General features: G+C 41.6%; 1 protein-coding gene across 1 annotated transcript in view; it reads left to right on the forward strand.

The window, feature by feature from the left end:
- The window catches only part of TRIP12 (thyroid hormone receptor interactor 12), a 203,614-nt gene that overhangs the window by 128,176 nt on the left and 59,887 nt on the right, over positions 1-15,551 (forward strand). Inside the window, exons 4-7 of the mRNA XM_068280504.1 lie at positions 7,178-7,261; positions 11,506-11,601; positions 12,191-12,339; positions 12,430-12,465. Coding sequence (XP_068136605.1) covers positions 7,178-7,261; positions 11,506-11,601; positions 12,191-12,339; positions 12,430-12,465 — 365 coding nt within the window. The remainder of the gene's footprint in view (positions 1-7,177; positions 7,262-11,505; positions 11,602-12,190; positions 12,340-12,429; positions 12,466-15,551) is intronic.

The following is a 15,551-nucleotide window of genomic DNA, read 5'->3' on the forward strand; positions in this document are numbered from 1 at the left end:
TATTGAAATTAAAGGTCCACTATCGCACATTATAAAGTATTTTTAAAAAATTGTACACATAAGTGCATTTCTCCCAAGTGCTCTATAAAATTGTTTCTGTCCCATGTTCCTGTTGCAGATCTGACAGGTTTGTGACTAGTCCATCTCCTTATGTGGGATTCTCAGTGTCTCCTTTATGCTTTACAAAAACACTCCCCTGAAAGGAGCTTTACAAACATGCATGGCGGCCTCCGTACACACTTGCATATTTCGGCAGTTGGAATGAATAACTGCCATTCACTGAGTGCTTTTGAACACCTGGAAAATCCCCCCCCCCCCCCCCCTCCTCCCATAAGGACATGGACTAGCCCAAAACCTGTCACTTTCACTTCTTACTATAAGTAACAATGACCTAGGAAAAAATAAATTTACAGTGCATTTTACTTTAGAACCGTACATCTTATATATGCATTTAAAATATAGTGGTCCTTTAACCTCCTTGATGCATGGAATAAAATCATTGTCCAAGGTATAGCTCATTGCAGGTTTTTTAAATTCATTCTTTTTACCATAAGAGCCTGTTTACACTAAACGCAGATTGGATGCAGAAAACTGACTCCAATGAATGCCGATGGGAAAATCTGCATCAGAAAAATTGTTTAGTGGAAACGGGCCCATAGGCATTCATTGGAGTCAGTTTTTCTGCATCCATTCTGTGTAGTGGAGACCGGCCCCCTAACTCTTGAAAGACCAGATAACCATGCGTTCTAGCCCTGTAAAGAGATGTCCTAGCAAAATAGTAATTGACACGCTGATGTAGTAATCCTAAATTTTGATTTGCTGACCCAAAGTTTACAGATCAGGTGTTCTGACCCCGGTAGCAGCCTGCTTGCTGCAAAAACTGTAACTCAAACTGAGTGAATATTCTTTGATTGGATAGTTTAGGTCATTCCTCACATTACACCGAAGTGGGAAGATTGTACAATCAAGATTGTATTAGTGGACACCTTGAAAATGGCCCTGTAGCAAGTCCATACATAGGTGGCTACTGTTAAGCCGGGTCTACACGGCACGATGTGTCTTATCAATCGAGCCACTAATGCTGCTCGATTGATAAGATCTGACAGGTTCGATCTCACCGCAGCCGATTCCCCGCTCGTTCCCTGCGAGCGTACAATAGTGGGGAATCGAGTGGAAGCGGGGACGAGGGGGGGGATCGAATCCGACGCACGAGCGGGGATGCGGAAGAGTCGATCCGGCGCTAATCGAGCCGCCGGATCGCTCCGTGTAGACCAGGCTTTAGAGCAACAAACAGGAGTGTGGCTTGGAAGTCCACATGCGGTTTCTTACTATGAATATTTTTTTTTTCTCTTTCTGAGCCAGATGAAAATTGCAGGGAAAGGGAGGGGTAAGGGGCAATCACATGGGAGACAGCAACAGTGTAATTTCCATGCACCTTTGAAGTGTGTGTACAGAGGGAATGAGAGATTATCGTGCAAGGAATGGGCCTTCATTAATAGCATAACTTGATTCATATGCTGCACGGATTCGCCACTAGAGGGAAAATGGTAATTGACACACTGATGTAATGATCCTAAATTCTGATTTGCTGACCCAAAGTTTACAGATCAGGAGTTCTGACCCTGGTGGTAGCCTGCTTGCTACAAACCTGTAACTCAAACTATTTTTTTTATTTTTTTTTTAGGGTCATGAAAATCTTAAAATTTAAAACATACAAATAAGTACATTTCTTCCAGAGTAAAATGAGCCATAAATTACTTTTCTCCTATGTTGCTGTCACTTACAGTAGGTAGTAGAAATCTGACATAACCGACAGGTTTTGGGCTAGTCCATCTCTGCATAGGATATTCTCAGCATGTCCTTTATTTAAAGACACTCTGTCACAGGACCCCTAGTGGCAGGACCGCACAATGCCTTCCAATCGGTTTCAGCACACAGACCATGCAAGCTGTGGTCGCAATCGGTGCGCAGAAACCACTAGGAATTTGGCCGCAGACCGACTAGAAGGGAGCCTGTGAGTTACGGTAATTACATATTACACACTCTTTCAGGGTTTAACTGCTACCACCTCTTACCATGGTACAGAGGAGCCCACTGACTGGCTGATTCTAGACCTACAAATGCAACAGTTAAACACACTGTATTCTGTCTAGCTAGCAACAATAGTAGCGACTCTTCAGAAGTCAGGGTTCAGTTTGTGCGGCTGAATAGCAGGGTAGCTGAATAAACAAATGACGTTAGCGTTGCTTATTAAAACGCAATATAAATAATATATACAGAAAATTAAAATCAACAACTATGGAAACCTTAATATCCAGTATGAAAATAAAAGGGAGAAAATACTTAGTTCGTGGAAATATGTCCTTTTGGGAAAACTCATAAAGTTCTTAGGTTCAGTAGCAAAGTCCAAACAAACCAGGTGCCAGCATGTCCTCAAGCTGGCAAGGATGTAATCAGGATGATGTTTAAAGTGGAGGACATTGATTTTGGATCCTCTGCCATTCTTATGCCCCTGATCCAGTAGGATGGAGTGAGGGCGGGAACCGCACACCCCCTTAGAACATGAGATGAGTCCTCCCCCTTCCCCTGGGGACCAAAAATATCTAACCATATATGGGCTCTATCTCACAGAACCGTACAGGTCAGGGCAGATTTACTAACATTTTCAGGTCCGTCCCGATTTAACCAGCACCCTGATACCAAACATTAGGGGTAGGACCCCTGTGGTATCATCAGGGCACTTTCGAATTGCCTAACAGGCAGCCCTTTCCTCAGAATGTTCTGAAACTTTTTCAGTACCAGCGCCAGGCAAGGCCTGGCATGCTCTGAGTTTGGAGGGCCTGCCAGCCTGGCAACACAGGAAATATGACATATAGCAGTTTATGGAATATTATAAACATCTAGGAGTAACAGCAGGTCAGTTCTAGGTGAAGGCTCTTTGAAGCTAGGACAGCAGGCTACGGGGCCGGGGAGTCTCACTCCACTTCCTCTAAATTGGTTCTGTCAGGCTACTTATCTGATGGATGGGCCCTTAGCACAGCTGGGTGCCTGGGACACTTCTGCTGAAGCTTCCTGCCATTTGGTAAAAGGAGAAAAAAAACTATTTTAAAAGAAGGAATGTCATTCTGTTGCTGCAATGACTGGGCAAATCTAACCAAGAAGCGATCAGAAAATTGACTGCACAAATCTTCCCGATTCGCCTGCGTTTCTCACTGGTATTCCGTGACACACTCCCTGCAAAATATTTATACAAAGATGCTAACCAGCATCCCTGCTCGCTGCACACTTTCTTTTTTTTTTGGGGGGGGGGGGGGGGCAGTTGGGACGGAGCAACTGCCATTCACTAAATGCATTTTGAAAATAAATTCCTGTGAACCGCCCATGAGGAGATGGGCTAGTCCAAAACCTGTCGGTTATGTCAGATTTCTACTACCTACTGTAAGTGACAGCAACATAGGAGAAAAGTAATTTATGGCTCATTTTACTCTGGAAGAAACGTACTTATTTGTATGTTTTAAATTTTAAGATTTTCATGACCCTAAAAAAAAAAAAATATAATAGTTTGAGTTACAGGTTTGTAGCAAGCAGGCTGCCACCAGGGTCAGAACTCCTGATGACTTTGGGTCAGCAAATCAGAATTTAGGATTATTACATCAGTGTGCCAATTACTATTTTCCCTCTAGTGGCGAATCCGTGCAGCATATGAATCAAGTTATGCTATTAATGAAGGCCCATTCCTTGCACAATAATATCTCATTCCCTCTGTACAGACACTTCAAAGGTGCATGGAAATTACACTGCTGCTGTCTCCCATGTGATTGCCCCTCACCCCTCCCTTTCCCTGCAATTTTCATCTGGTTTAGAAAGCGAAAAAAAAAATATTCATAGTAAGAAACCGCATGTGGACTTTCAAGCTACACTCCTGTTTGTTGCTCTAAAGCCTGGTCTACACGGAGCGATCCGGCGGCTCGATTAGCCGCCGGATCGACTCTTCCGCATCCCCGCTCGTGTGTCGGATTCGATCCCCCTCGTCCCCGCTTCCACTCGATTCCCCACTATTGTACGCTCGCAGGGAACGAGCGGGGAATCTGCTGCGGCGAAATCGGTAAGTGGCAGCAACATAAGAGATAAGTAATTTATGGCTCATTTTACTCCTGGCAGAAACGTACTTCTTAATTGTATATGTATATATATGTATGTATATGTATATTTTTGCGACAGAGGTCCTTTTAAGGTCCAGGTTTAGGCTGCTGTTTTGATGCTAATTGTGAGGACTATATCAGAATTCATATTGTACAGTGTTATTCATCAATTTCTAGGTTTGCGAAACTAACTCCCTGTGTAAATGACATGTCCAACTTGGTTCAATTAAATGATCATCTGTGAACTGTCCTAACTCCTGTCCGATCATCACTAGAGATGGTCATGGAGATGCTATAATTTCCCAGTTGTGTGCAAGTATATTGCGAGTTGGAATTGGACTCATTAAAGGACAACTGTAATGAGTGGAATATGGAGGCTTCCATATTTAATTCCTTTTAAACAATTCCAATTGCCCAGCAGCCCTGCTTATCTATTTGGCTGCAGAAGTGTCTGTATCACACCAGAAACAAACATGCAGCTAAAATTGTGAGATGTGACAATGTCAGAAACACCTGATCTGCTGCATGCTTGTTCAGGGTCTATGGCTGAAAGTATTAGAGGCAGAGGATCAGCAGGACAGCCAAACAACTAGTATTGCTTAACAGGAATTAAATATGGCAGCCTCCATATAACCCCTCACTACAGTTGTCCTTTTAAATGCAATTCCTGCAAGTTTGGCTTGGCGCAGTTCCAAGCTCCATATAGTTTGCTTACAAGTCAGAAAAAATGGCGTCTAATTCACCATCCCTAATCATTCTGGGAGGGGAGAACAGTCAGTATTTTACTAAACAGACCTGACCTGGTCTATCTTCTCTGACCTCTCTGTAGCCAGCACTGCAACACTTCAGCTCTACAAAGTATCATCAGTGGCCCTCTAGTTCCTCCCTGCCCTATGTCTGATCAGACATTTACCTTACCCTCCATGGTGTGTTATTAGGGGAAAAAAAGTTAAGAGCAGCAGGAAATGGTTTACATTATTTATTCATTACTGATTTATTGCTGAGCAGGAAGGAACTGTAGTTGCAGTCCTGGCCATAGAGTGCAGTGGGAGGTGGTGGGGGCGGGGTCAAGTGATCTGTTTTGCCCTGTGCAAAGAACACCCCTGACACTGAAAGGCTCCTGGATGCTGCCTGACAAAAGCTAACCTGCACTTTGAATATATTTATTGCAATAAGTACAGACTCCCCATGCACAATAAAAATAAAAAAAAAATTATGCAAGGAAAAAAATTAGAGAAACTGAAGTAGGACTTTAAAAAACGCCATTCTCATTAGAAGCAACATAGGAATTCAAAATGAGGTTAAAGTTAACTTTTTTTCCTGTTTTTTTTTTTTTCTTTGCAGTGGGAGAGAAGCTAATATGCTGTCCAGTGTGTCAGTCTAATAAATGTTTGCGGCTCCCACTCAGATTTTACATCATAACAGACAGTGGGAGGCTAGGCGATGAGGGAAGCGCCTATTGTGTTTCTGTTTTCTAGCTTAGTCTAGAACTGCTGGGATATGATGCTGAGGAGGAGAAGGAATTTATAGCTTGCACAAGGCTTTGCCATGTCTCCATGGAATAAACAAGCAGCAATGCTTTAGACTTTCGAGGAGTGGTTTTGTTTTTATATTATCTGCAGGAACAGTTGTTGGTAAGGTTCAAACTATTTCTGCAGCAGGTCTACTCAGATGTGGAGGGTAATCTATAAATTACAATAAACACCTTGATTAAGCAGGCTGTCTTCCAAATCTGATTAGGCCTTTGCAAAGTTCTAGTTCGGCTGCCAGATCTGTTTTTTTTTAGTGGATTGGAGGTTTAGGATTATTTTTTTCAACTTTTTTTTTTTATTTTTGTGCTTAAAGGGAACCTGGAGTGAAAATAAACTTCTGATATAATGAATTGTATGTGTAGTACAAGAAATAGAACATTAGTAGCAAAGAACAGTCTCTTATTGTTTCCAGTACAGGAAGAGATAAGAAACTTCAGTTATCTATGCAAAAGAGCGTCTCTAAGCTCTCCAAACCAACTTGGGTCGGAGACTGTCCTATTTTCTAAAGCACTTATACATCAAAGAGATTGTAAGAAGCAGCTTCAGATAAAGTTTTACTGCAGGGGAGTTCAAAGGATCATTAGCTCTGCTCTGTTTCATAGTTCAAAAAAGTGTGTGGTTTGTAATTGCAAATATGACAGAATAATGCGATGTTATAACAAAAATATATACAGTGTATGTATATGTGGATGGATGGATAATTATCTATTTTTTTTTCTTCTTTGCTACGACTGTTCTATTTATTATCCGTACTACACAACTACACATACAGTTCATTATATCAGACTTTTTTTTTTTTCTTCTTCAGTGTCACTAAAGAATATTAAGTTCTGGTTGAAAAGGGTTTTTTTTTTGTTTTTTTTTCAAACGGTGGCAGTTAATCAGGAAAACAAAACTGATGCTCCAATTTGTACCCTCAAAAGCCTCCAGCTACCTTCCCACTCCCCCCACCTCTCCTCCCTCTTTTCTGTCTGTGGCTATGCTCCATGATAGGCTGCCAGTCAGCAGGGAAGGCTTGACCTCATGGCTGACAGACCAATCGCTCCCCCCTTCATGCCCATGTGACTATATTGGAAGTGCTTCAGTTACCAGGTGTGAGCAGGCAGCTGTCATCCTCGGAGATGCATTTTTTTTTATTCTACTGTTGTTTTGCAAAACTTTTTACAAGCATAAATCATTTAAGAAGGTTTTTCTTAAACAGAAAAAAAACTCGTACCTGAACTAGAGCTATAAATTGCCACCTGAGCAGAATTGTATTGCATGTGCCACAGCATTAAGCTTGCCAGGTTGATGTTACCTACCAAAGGTTTCCTGTTATTGCAAACCTATGATACATTACATTGCAGACTGCATTCCTGTATCTTTTTTCTTAAGTGTGTGAAGAATATATGTGTAATCATAAAGGACAAGCTAAACTAGGTCTTAATTATATGGTAATAGCATGACTTACAACTTTAACAGGAGCAGCAGGCGAAAGGTCTTCATCTCTTCTCTCCCCTCCAGCCTCTAGCTCTGTAGCTGGTGCTGTTGGGATGACTACGTCTGGAGAAAGTGAGAGTGATGATTCTGAAATGGGGCGCCTACAAGGTAACAATCTATACACATAACAGGTTTTCATCATACACTAAAGCAAACCTGGCTGATGGAACCAGAGCAAGTGAGGGAAAAAAAACTACCAAATTATGTCAAGGACTGTGAAAACTGTGTCTATTTTCTGTAAAAGAGTATCCAGTTCCTGATTCTCCATATTAGTCAGTAAAGGCTGTAAAACGAATTTCCACTCTTGCTGTACTGTTACAGACCTTTATCAGAGCTGCACACTTGAAAAGTAGCGCGGTACAAGTATCTTGGGTACTTTTTATTGTTCCGCATGCGTTATTGGCTGCATAGAGCAGGGACCATTGTTGCTTATTTTCTACACCTGCACAAATTGAGCAACTTGCAGCAACTCTCATCTTCCCAGTCTTGCCAGCCTGTTACTAATCTGGAGCAGCTAAGCATTTCGTATAAATGATATTAAACTTAACAATAGATGGAGCTGAGCTGAAGGGACTGCTTATTCATCAATAAAGGTACAATTTACTAAATGACTAAGTTTATGATCCACCGCTTAATATTTGTACAATTGTGAATATTATTCAGCCAAGTATAGCTCTACAAGATTATACAAAGAAAATAAAATATTACAGTTTTCACAGAAGGCAACCTTTAGCCCTCTTTCACAGTAGGACGTTGCGTTTTGATACGACCAGGTTACAACGCAACACCTCAAAGTCAGAAAGAAACTTAATGCCCCGTTATCGTCGCATACAGTACAGCATACTGGCAATGAAAAGTATACTTCCAAGTTATTACTGAGCATGTGTAAAGTCCAACGCAGCTAATAAAGTGTAGAACGCACTGCATGCAGTACTTTCACTTAACGTGCAGCGTTGATCACCAACGCAACGTCTGCACTAAGAATGGAGCATTGATTTTGCATTGCAGTGAGTTATTCTACGTAGTTTTTAACGTGCGACTTCACACTGTGAAAGAGGCCTAAATATTGCACTTTATCAGAAGCTAGAGATTTGTTTGCTCTGTTTTTCTGTGGCTTTGTATTGTTATATTGGCCTCAATTCACTAAGCTTATCTCCTGTCTTTAATAACGTTTCTAGAGTTGTTACCATGGTGATAAGGCGTGTAGTATTCAGGAAACTTTTTACCTCAGGCAAACCTAAAGTTAACTCTTCTGTCTTTAAGTTAACTCTCCAATCCTTAAAATAACTCCAGAGTTAAAGACGGGCTGTTTATTAACTGCGTGTGACAATAACTACAGAGGAGGTAAATTAACTACAGAGGAGGTAACTTAAGGAATGAAGAGATAAGATAATTCTCTTACTGTGTGGAGGTAAGTTTTCTCTTGCCTTATCTCCAGCATGATCTTAGCGAATTGAGGCCAATGTGTATTTACATTTTGAGGCCACAGCCTCTCCTGCAATCAGTCATAAAGGGCATTACTCAGTTATCACACACCTACTGTATGGAATATAGCATTCTGCTGCACCTCTGTCTTGTATAACATATGTTAGCATTGGAAAACAGTTCTATGTAAATTGCTAATAAAATTATATTTGGGCCAGAAATAACAGAATTGTTCTGTTAAAGGTAATCTGAAGTGAGAGGGGTATGAAGGCTGTCATATTTATTTCCTTTTAAACAATAACAGTTGCAAAACACAGGGACTAGTCCTCAACAGTCCTTTCAGAATGGGTACTAGGGGGGATTTTATGGATAGCCAGGGATGAAAACTTGACACCTATTAGCTGTAGGTTCCTGAATACATGTATATTATGTTCTGGAAATTGTATGCACTCTTATATAGTGCATGCTGAGAACATTCTCCCCCCCCCCCATCCAGTGTATATCCATAGGTGATGGTGTATATATGTTTTCTTTTCAGACCTTTTATAGTATAATTCTTTGATCTGTTCTATTTTAGGGTACTATAGTACCTATTCTGAGACTGGTTTCTGGTCCTCGTGTTTTGCATATATTTTACTTTGATTCTCAATCAATAGTATGTGTGTTGTGATAAACAATACTAGTTGGCTGACTGCCCTGCTGATCATGTGCCCCTAATTATTTTAGCCATAAACCCTGAACAACCATGCAGATCAGATGTTTCTGATGCAAATCTGCCAAGATTAGCGGCGTGCTTGTTTCAGGTGTGATACTCTGACACAACTGCAGCAACGGAGATCTGCAGGACTGCCAGGCAACTGGTACAGTGTAAAAGGAAATATGGCAACCTCTATATGCCTCATGCTTCAGGTTCCCTTTAAATATATAGTGTAAGGTAATTGGAAGTCTTGAGTATTTTGGTAAATTTGAGACTAGTTCAGGTTCATTCTCTTTTCTATATAGTTTGCCACACTGCAGCACTACATGTTGGTATAAAGGTGCCCATTAACAGTGCAATATTTTCCTCAGGTTTGGCCATTCCATCCGTGTTTTTTTTTTCGTTTTGTTTTTAAAGATCATATTGTACAGAAAACTACGCAGAATGTATAGAAAATCTATCTTGTCTTTATATAGTCTAAAGGAATACAGAATTTTGCCAGTTGGAATGTTGGATTTTACGATCATAAATCATTCTGATTACTTATGATCCTGCAAATCCGACTTATTGATCGCGTCTGAGGAACATGTACTGTTAATGGATATTTTAATATTTAGATTTGCCTACCTATTTAAGGCCTCATGCACACTACGTGCGATTTCAATTTGCGACTGACTCGGTTTTACATGTGATTCCAACTTGCAATCGGTACTGCATGCTTAATTTTTTCTGTTTTTTCTGTTTTTTTTGTTTGTTCTTTTTTGTTTTGATAGCATCCAGGGAAAATCCGAATCGTAAATCGGATTTGCAGTGTGCAGGGGGTCTAAAGCTTAAATCTTTCTACAGTCCCTAAATATGCCACCTAAAATTGTTTAGTCCAAACCCCCAGCCTATCTGTATGCCACATTCAAATGACACCTGAACGGAGTGTCCTATGGAGTCTGCCATATTTATATCCTGTTAAACAATACCAGTTTCCTGCCTGTTGTACTGATCCTCTGCCTCGAATACTTTTAGCTATAGACCCTGAACAAGCATGCAGATCAAAGGTTTCTGACTTAAAGTCCAACTTAATGTAGCTGGACTTCAGTTTCAAGCCCCATGCTTGTTTCAGTGTGTGATCCAGATACTACTGCAGCCAAAGATGTAAACATGGTGCCGGGCAACTGGTGTGGTTTAAAAGGAAATAAAAATGGGAGTCTCCATATCCCTTCAGTTCAGGTGTCCTTTATTTCTTCTTGTGGGTATAACAGTTGGCCACACTGGATTGTGTAGGCTGGTAGCTGTGGTAAGGACACTCAGTCCGGCTCCTCCCCCTTCCATCTTCATAGTGCAATACATATTGCTTAGCAGAGCTCAGCCTGCTTATTTGTACATGGATCACTGGAAAAGACTAGAGATAATAGCTGGATAGCCCATTTCTTTTTTAAACCTGAACACTGCCTAAAGGTAGCCACACATACAGACTTTTGCCCAATGATTCCAAATTATAGATATCACTCAAATTGAAATTGATTCAGAGAGGAATTAATGGATTTAAGCAAGCAATTCATTAAAAATTGTTCTGCAGTGTATAAACCAAATCAGTCGGTAAAAACGCAGCATTGCACTGTTCAATGCAGGACACTGATCACTGCTCCTGCCCTGATCAACCAAAATCTTCCATCCGGTCTGATCAATATTAATCGATCAGACATTTTTGTGGTATTGACCAGGAAAACTGATTTGTATGTGGCCTACTTTAGGGCTGTTTGTACAAACTGAGGCTGTTGCTTTACACTATACAGTCTGATTGAGCAATCATTGTTTGATAAAGATTGCACTATATAGTATATGGCTTCATACAGTTTAGTAACTGCAATACAGGTTTGTTCCAGGTCTGTTCAGCTGCAAAATGCTGCCTGTGATATTGGCAGTGGTGTTGGAGTTATTGGATAACATTGGTAGTAAATGCAGCTTGAGATTAGTTGCTGCTACATATTTGCATGATGTGACACTGGCTATATCATATATTCTTCAACAAGAGAGACCTCTGCTCATCCTCTGTGTTGGGCCTCACTGGCTGACAGAGTAAGCCACGCTGGCAAGATTTTATATTTTTGCTCGTTTACTATGTAGTGTTGAGGTTACTCAGCAGTAAGGCCTACTTCATAGCTTACAAGTAGACTGTAGTGTCATTGTTTCATCCTGGTGACTTTATTTCAGTTTATTGATTACTTCACTCTTGCAGCTCTCTTAGAAGCTCGTGGCCTTCCTCCTCACCTATTTGGCCCCCTTGGACCTCGCATGTCTCAGCTCTTCCATCGAACAATAGGAAGTGGTGCAAGTAAGTTCATGTTATCATGGTATTACGTTCAGCTCTGTGCAGACAACCTGTATAAAAGGGATGCTGTTAAATATTTTGTTATAGTTGTGTGAGCCACATTAAAGGACATCCTAGGTGACCTGATGAGATAGACATGTGTATGTACAGTGCCAAGCACACAAATAACTAGGCTGTTCCTTTTTTTTTTTTTTTTCTTTCTTTCTTTCTTTGCCTGAAAGAGTTAAACATCAGATATGAAAGTGACAGTTGCTATCTGGGTCGGACTATAGCATAATGCTCACTGATAAGGAATTACAGCCATAAAACTTTTTCCTGGCAGAAAATGACTTCGGAGAGCAGGAATGAAATAAAGGGTCATTAGTTCAGATTTTAGCTCTGGCATACTTCAATGAATGCGTCATTGAGCAGAGACAATAAAACCATAATAACTTAAAAAGTAGATTTTAAAATTAAACTATGGAATGTCTTAAGTCATTTTTAGGAGGGGAAGGATGGATACTATTTATCTCATCAGTTTATTTTCACCTTGGATGTCCTTTAAGCATTTATAGTCACATTGTGAAGAATGTGGATTTTTATTTTCCTTTAGGCTCCAAGGCGCAGCAGCTGCTGCAGGGTCTTCAAGCCACAGATGAGAGCCAGCAGCTTCAAGCGGTCATTGAGATGTGCCAACTGCTGGTAATGGGAAATGAAGAGACGCTTGGAGGGTTCCCAGTGAAGAATGTAGTGCCCGCACTGGTAAGACTGCTGCTGCTGAGAGAATGGTTACACACACCATTAGTAAACACTCGCTGCTAATGTGGATTTCATTCTGTCCTCTCATTTCAGATCACTTTGCTACAGATGGAGCACAACTTTGACATTGTAAGTATTGTACTCACAAAAAAAGCCAGACCAGTATTCTTATACTTGTAGGTTGTGCTGTATTTTAAATAAAGAACATAGAAAACCTTTTGAATGGTGGTTTTTACCATCTTCAACAGTACGCAGTGGTGCAGGGGCGCCTCTAGGCATAGGCAGTACAGGCCATTGCCTGGAGTGCCATTGGTTCTGGGGGGCGCCATGTTGCTGGATTAAGCCCCACCCCCACATTAAACCCTGCCCCCTGACTAAGCCCCGCCCCATGGGTGTTCTATTTCTTGCTTCTGCTGCATCTACTTAGCATAAGTTGCAGGCAACTGCCACCTCTGTGCCTTGTGCATCCTTCTTTATCCCTTTGTGCCTCCTTCTGTCCTTTTTGTGCCTCCTTCTGTCTCCTTGTGCTTCCTTTAGTCCCTTGGGCCATGTCTGAACCCCTGTTTGTCCTTCTGTCTCCCTTTGTGCCTCCTTCTGTCTCCATGTGCCTCCTTCAGTCCCCCTTTGCCACCTCTGCCTCCTTCTGTGCCCTTGTGCCTTTATTTGTCCCCTTGTGCTACCTCTGCCCCCCGTTCCTCCTTTAGTCCCATTCTGCCTTCTTCTATCCTCTTGTGCCTCCTTCTGTCTCCCTTTGTGCCTCCTTCTGTCTCCATGTGCCTCCTCTATCCCCTGCGCCTTCCTCTGTGCTTTTTTGTGCCTTCTTCTGTCTCCCTGAGGCTCTTTCTGTCCCCCTCTGCCTCCTTCTGTCTGCCTGTGCCTCCTTATATCCCCCTCTGCATCCTTCTGTCCCCCTTTCGTTCCTCCTTATGCCCCCCTTTGTGCACACTTCTGTCCCCATTTGTGCCTCTTACTGTCTCCCTGTGCTTCCTTCTTCCCCCCTTTGTGCTTTTTTTCTGTCTCCCATTGTGCCTTCTTCTGTCCCCCTGTGCCTCCTTCTTTCCTCTAGTGCCTCCTTTTGCCCCACTTTGTGCCTCAATCTGTCCCTATTGCGCTGCCTTCTGACCCACTTTATGCCTCCTTCTGGCCCTCATTCCTTCTTCTTTCCCCCTGTACCTCCCACTGCCCCTCTGTGTAACTCTTACTGTCCTCCTTTGCCTCTTTCTGTCCTCCTTTGTGTCTCATTCCGCTCCCCATTGTGCCTCCTTTTTCCCCCCATTGTGCCTCATTCTATTCCCCTATGTGACTCCTTCTGTCCTCCATTGGGACTTATTCTGACCCTCGTGCATCTTTCTGCCCCCCTGTGCCTCCCTATGTCACCCTGTGTGCCTTCTTCCTTACATGTATTTTCTTACTTACATGTATTTCCTGTTAATTTCTGGTGAAACGCTGCCACATTACAATTATTTTCTGGTTAAACATTGCCGCATTATGGTTATTTCCTGGTGAAACACTGCTGCATTACAATAATTTTCATGGGGGGGGGGGGCGCGCGCGCCACAGGTTTTCTTGCCTGGAGTGACAAAATGGCTAGAGGCGCCCCTGCAGTGGTGTATTGTGTGGTGCTCATTAGTGCAGCCAGAACTGAAATCCCGACCTGTATTAATGCAGCCATTGAAGTACTGCTTAGCTCGAAGGAAACAGATGCTGACTGTTGTATTTTTATGCATTGTGGGAAGTCTCTGTTAACGTAGACCAACCCTTTTTGCTTAAAGTGAACACAAATTGAAAACTGATCATGCCTTGCAAAATACCATTTGATTAATCTTAAATCCTGATTTATTTATTTTTAATATAAACTTTAATACAAATAGAATCTGTAGTGAATATAAAAAATGAACTAGTTACTAAAAGCGAAACTGAAGATTTGCATAAAATAAACCGTATCACTTTACCTGCGGCTTCCCCAAGCCCCCAGCAGCCGTCCTGTCCTGCATGATCTTCCATTCTCCTGATGCCAGCTAGTTTCATGACCATCAACTTATTAGTCCACAGCAAATGCCCCTGCACGTGCCCTGGTCCACGTGTATCTTTTTTCGCGTTGCTGTCTGCAGTACACAGGCTCCCAGAATTGCAAACACAAACCAAATTTCAGAGTTGCATACACTTGGATTTTTCATGTGATTGCATTTTTTAAAGGTGGTTGCCTGAATTTGATGCAGGAATCCACGTATCAAAAATTTTAAACAATGGTGAAGTATATCCGTAGTATTGTTGTATTTTCTATTTATAACTAGTAGACCCAAGCCAGTTTAAAAACTGGCTCTAGGGTCTGTTTCTCGCCGCCATATGTTATTGCGCACGCGCACCTGCCGTGGGCACACCCAGCCGCCTGCTCTGCTCTGCTCCCTGGCCCTGTTGTCCTGTCTCTGTGAGGCTGGGTCCATGCTAAAAAGCACGGACCAGCTACGCACAGACAACACACGCAGGGACACTGGTTTTATTATAGAGGATTCTGTGGGTGCAATATGGGCAAAGGGTGGTTTTTTTTTTTGGGGGGGGGGGGGGTTCTTCTTTAAAGGAATATCGCACCTTAGAGGCCATGCATGCCATTTGTGTTTACCTTATTCCCCGCAGTGTTGATCTTGATCCTGACAGGGAGCACTTACTGGAAGTGTGCACCAGTCTTCAGAGTGACATAATGGCCTCAATTCACTAAGCTTTATCAAACGTTTTGATAATTTACTCCATGAGTAAAATTCACAAAGGTGTTATAGATTTATCGAATGTTTTATCAATAAAATTTTCAATAAATCTATAACACCTTAGTGGATTAAAAACTAGATTTTACCTATGAGGTAAATTATCAAACGTTTTATGAAGTGTTTGATAAAGCTTAGTGAGTTGAGGCCAATGTCTTTAAGAAAACCAAATGGCTTCCAGTTGAGGCGATCTTATTTTTTTCTAAGTAAAAGGCAAACTTTTAAATCTGCTCTTAAAGTAAATCTGAAATGAAAAAGTAATTTATGAGATGATGAATTGTATGTGTGGTACAGCTAAGAAATAGAATATTAGTAGCAAAGTAAAAAAAATCTCGTTTTCCAGTCCAGAAAGTTGTATTAAACGAACAAAACAGTTAGCCATGCAAAAATGCTTCTCTGAACTATTCAACCAACTTCTGTCTAATACAGTCCGGTTTTGTGAAGCACTCAAACAGC

Source organism: Hyperolius riggenbachi, chromosome 4, assembly GCF_040937935.1.
Source record: "Hyperolius riggenbachi isolate aHypRig1 chromosome 4, aHypRig1.pri, whole genome shotgun sequence".
Taxonomy (NCBI): domain Eukaryota; kingdom Metazoa; phylum Chordata; class Amphibia; order Anura; family Hyperoliidae; genus Hyperolius; species Hyperolius riggenbachi.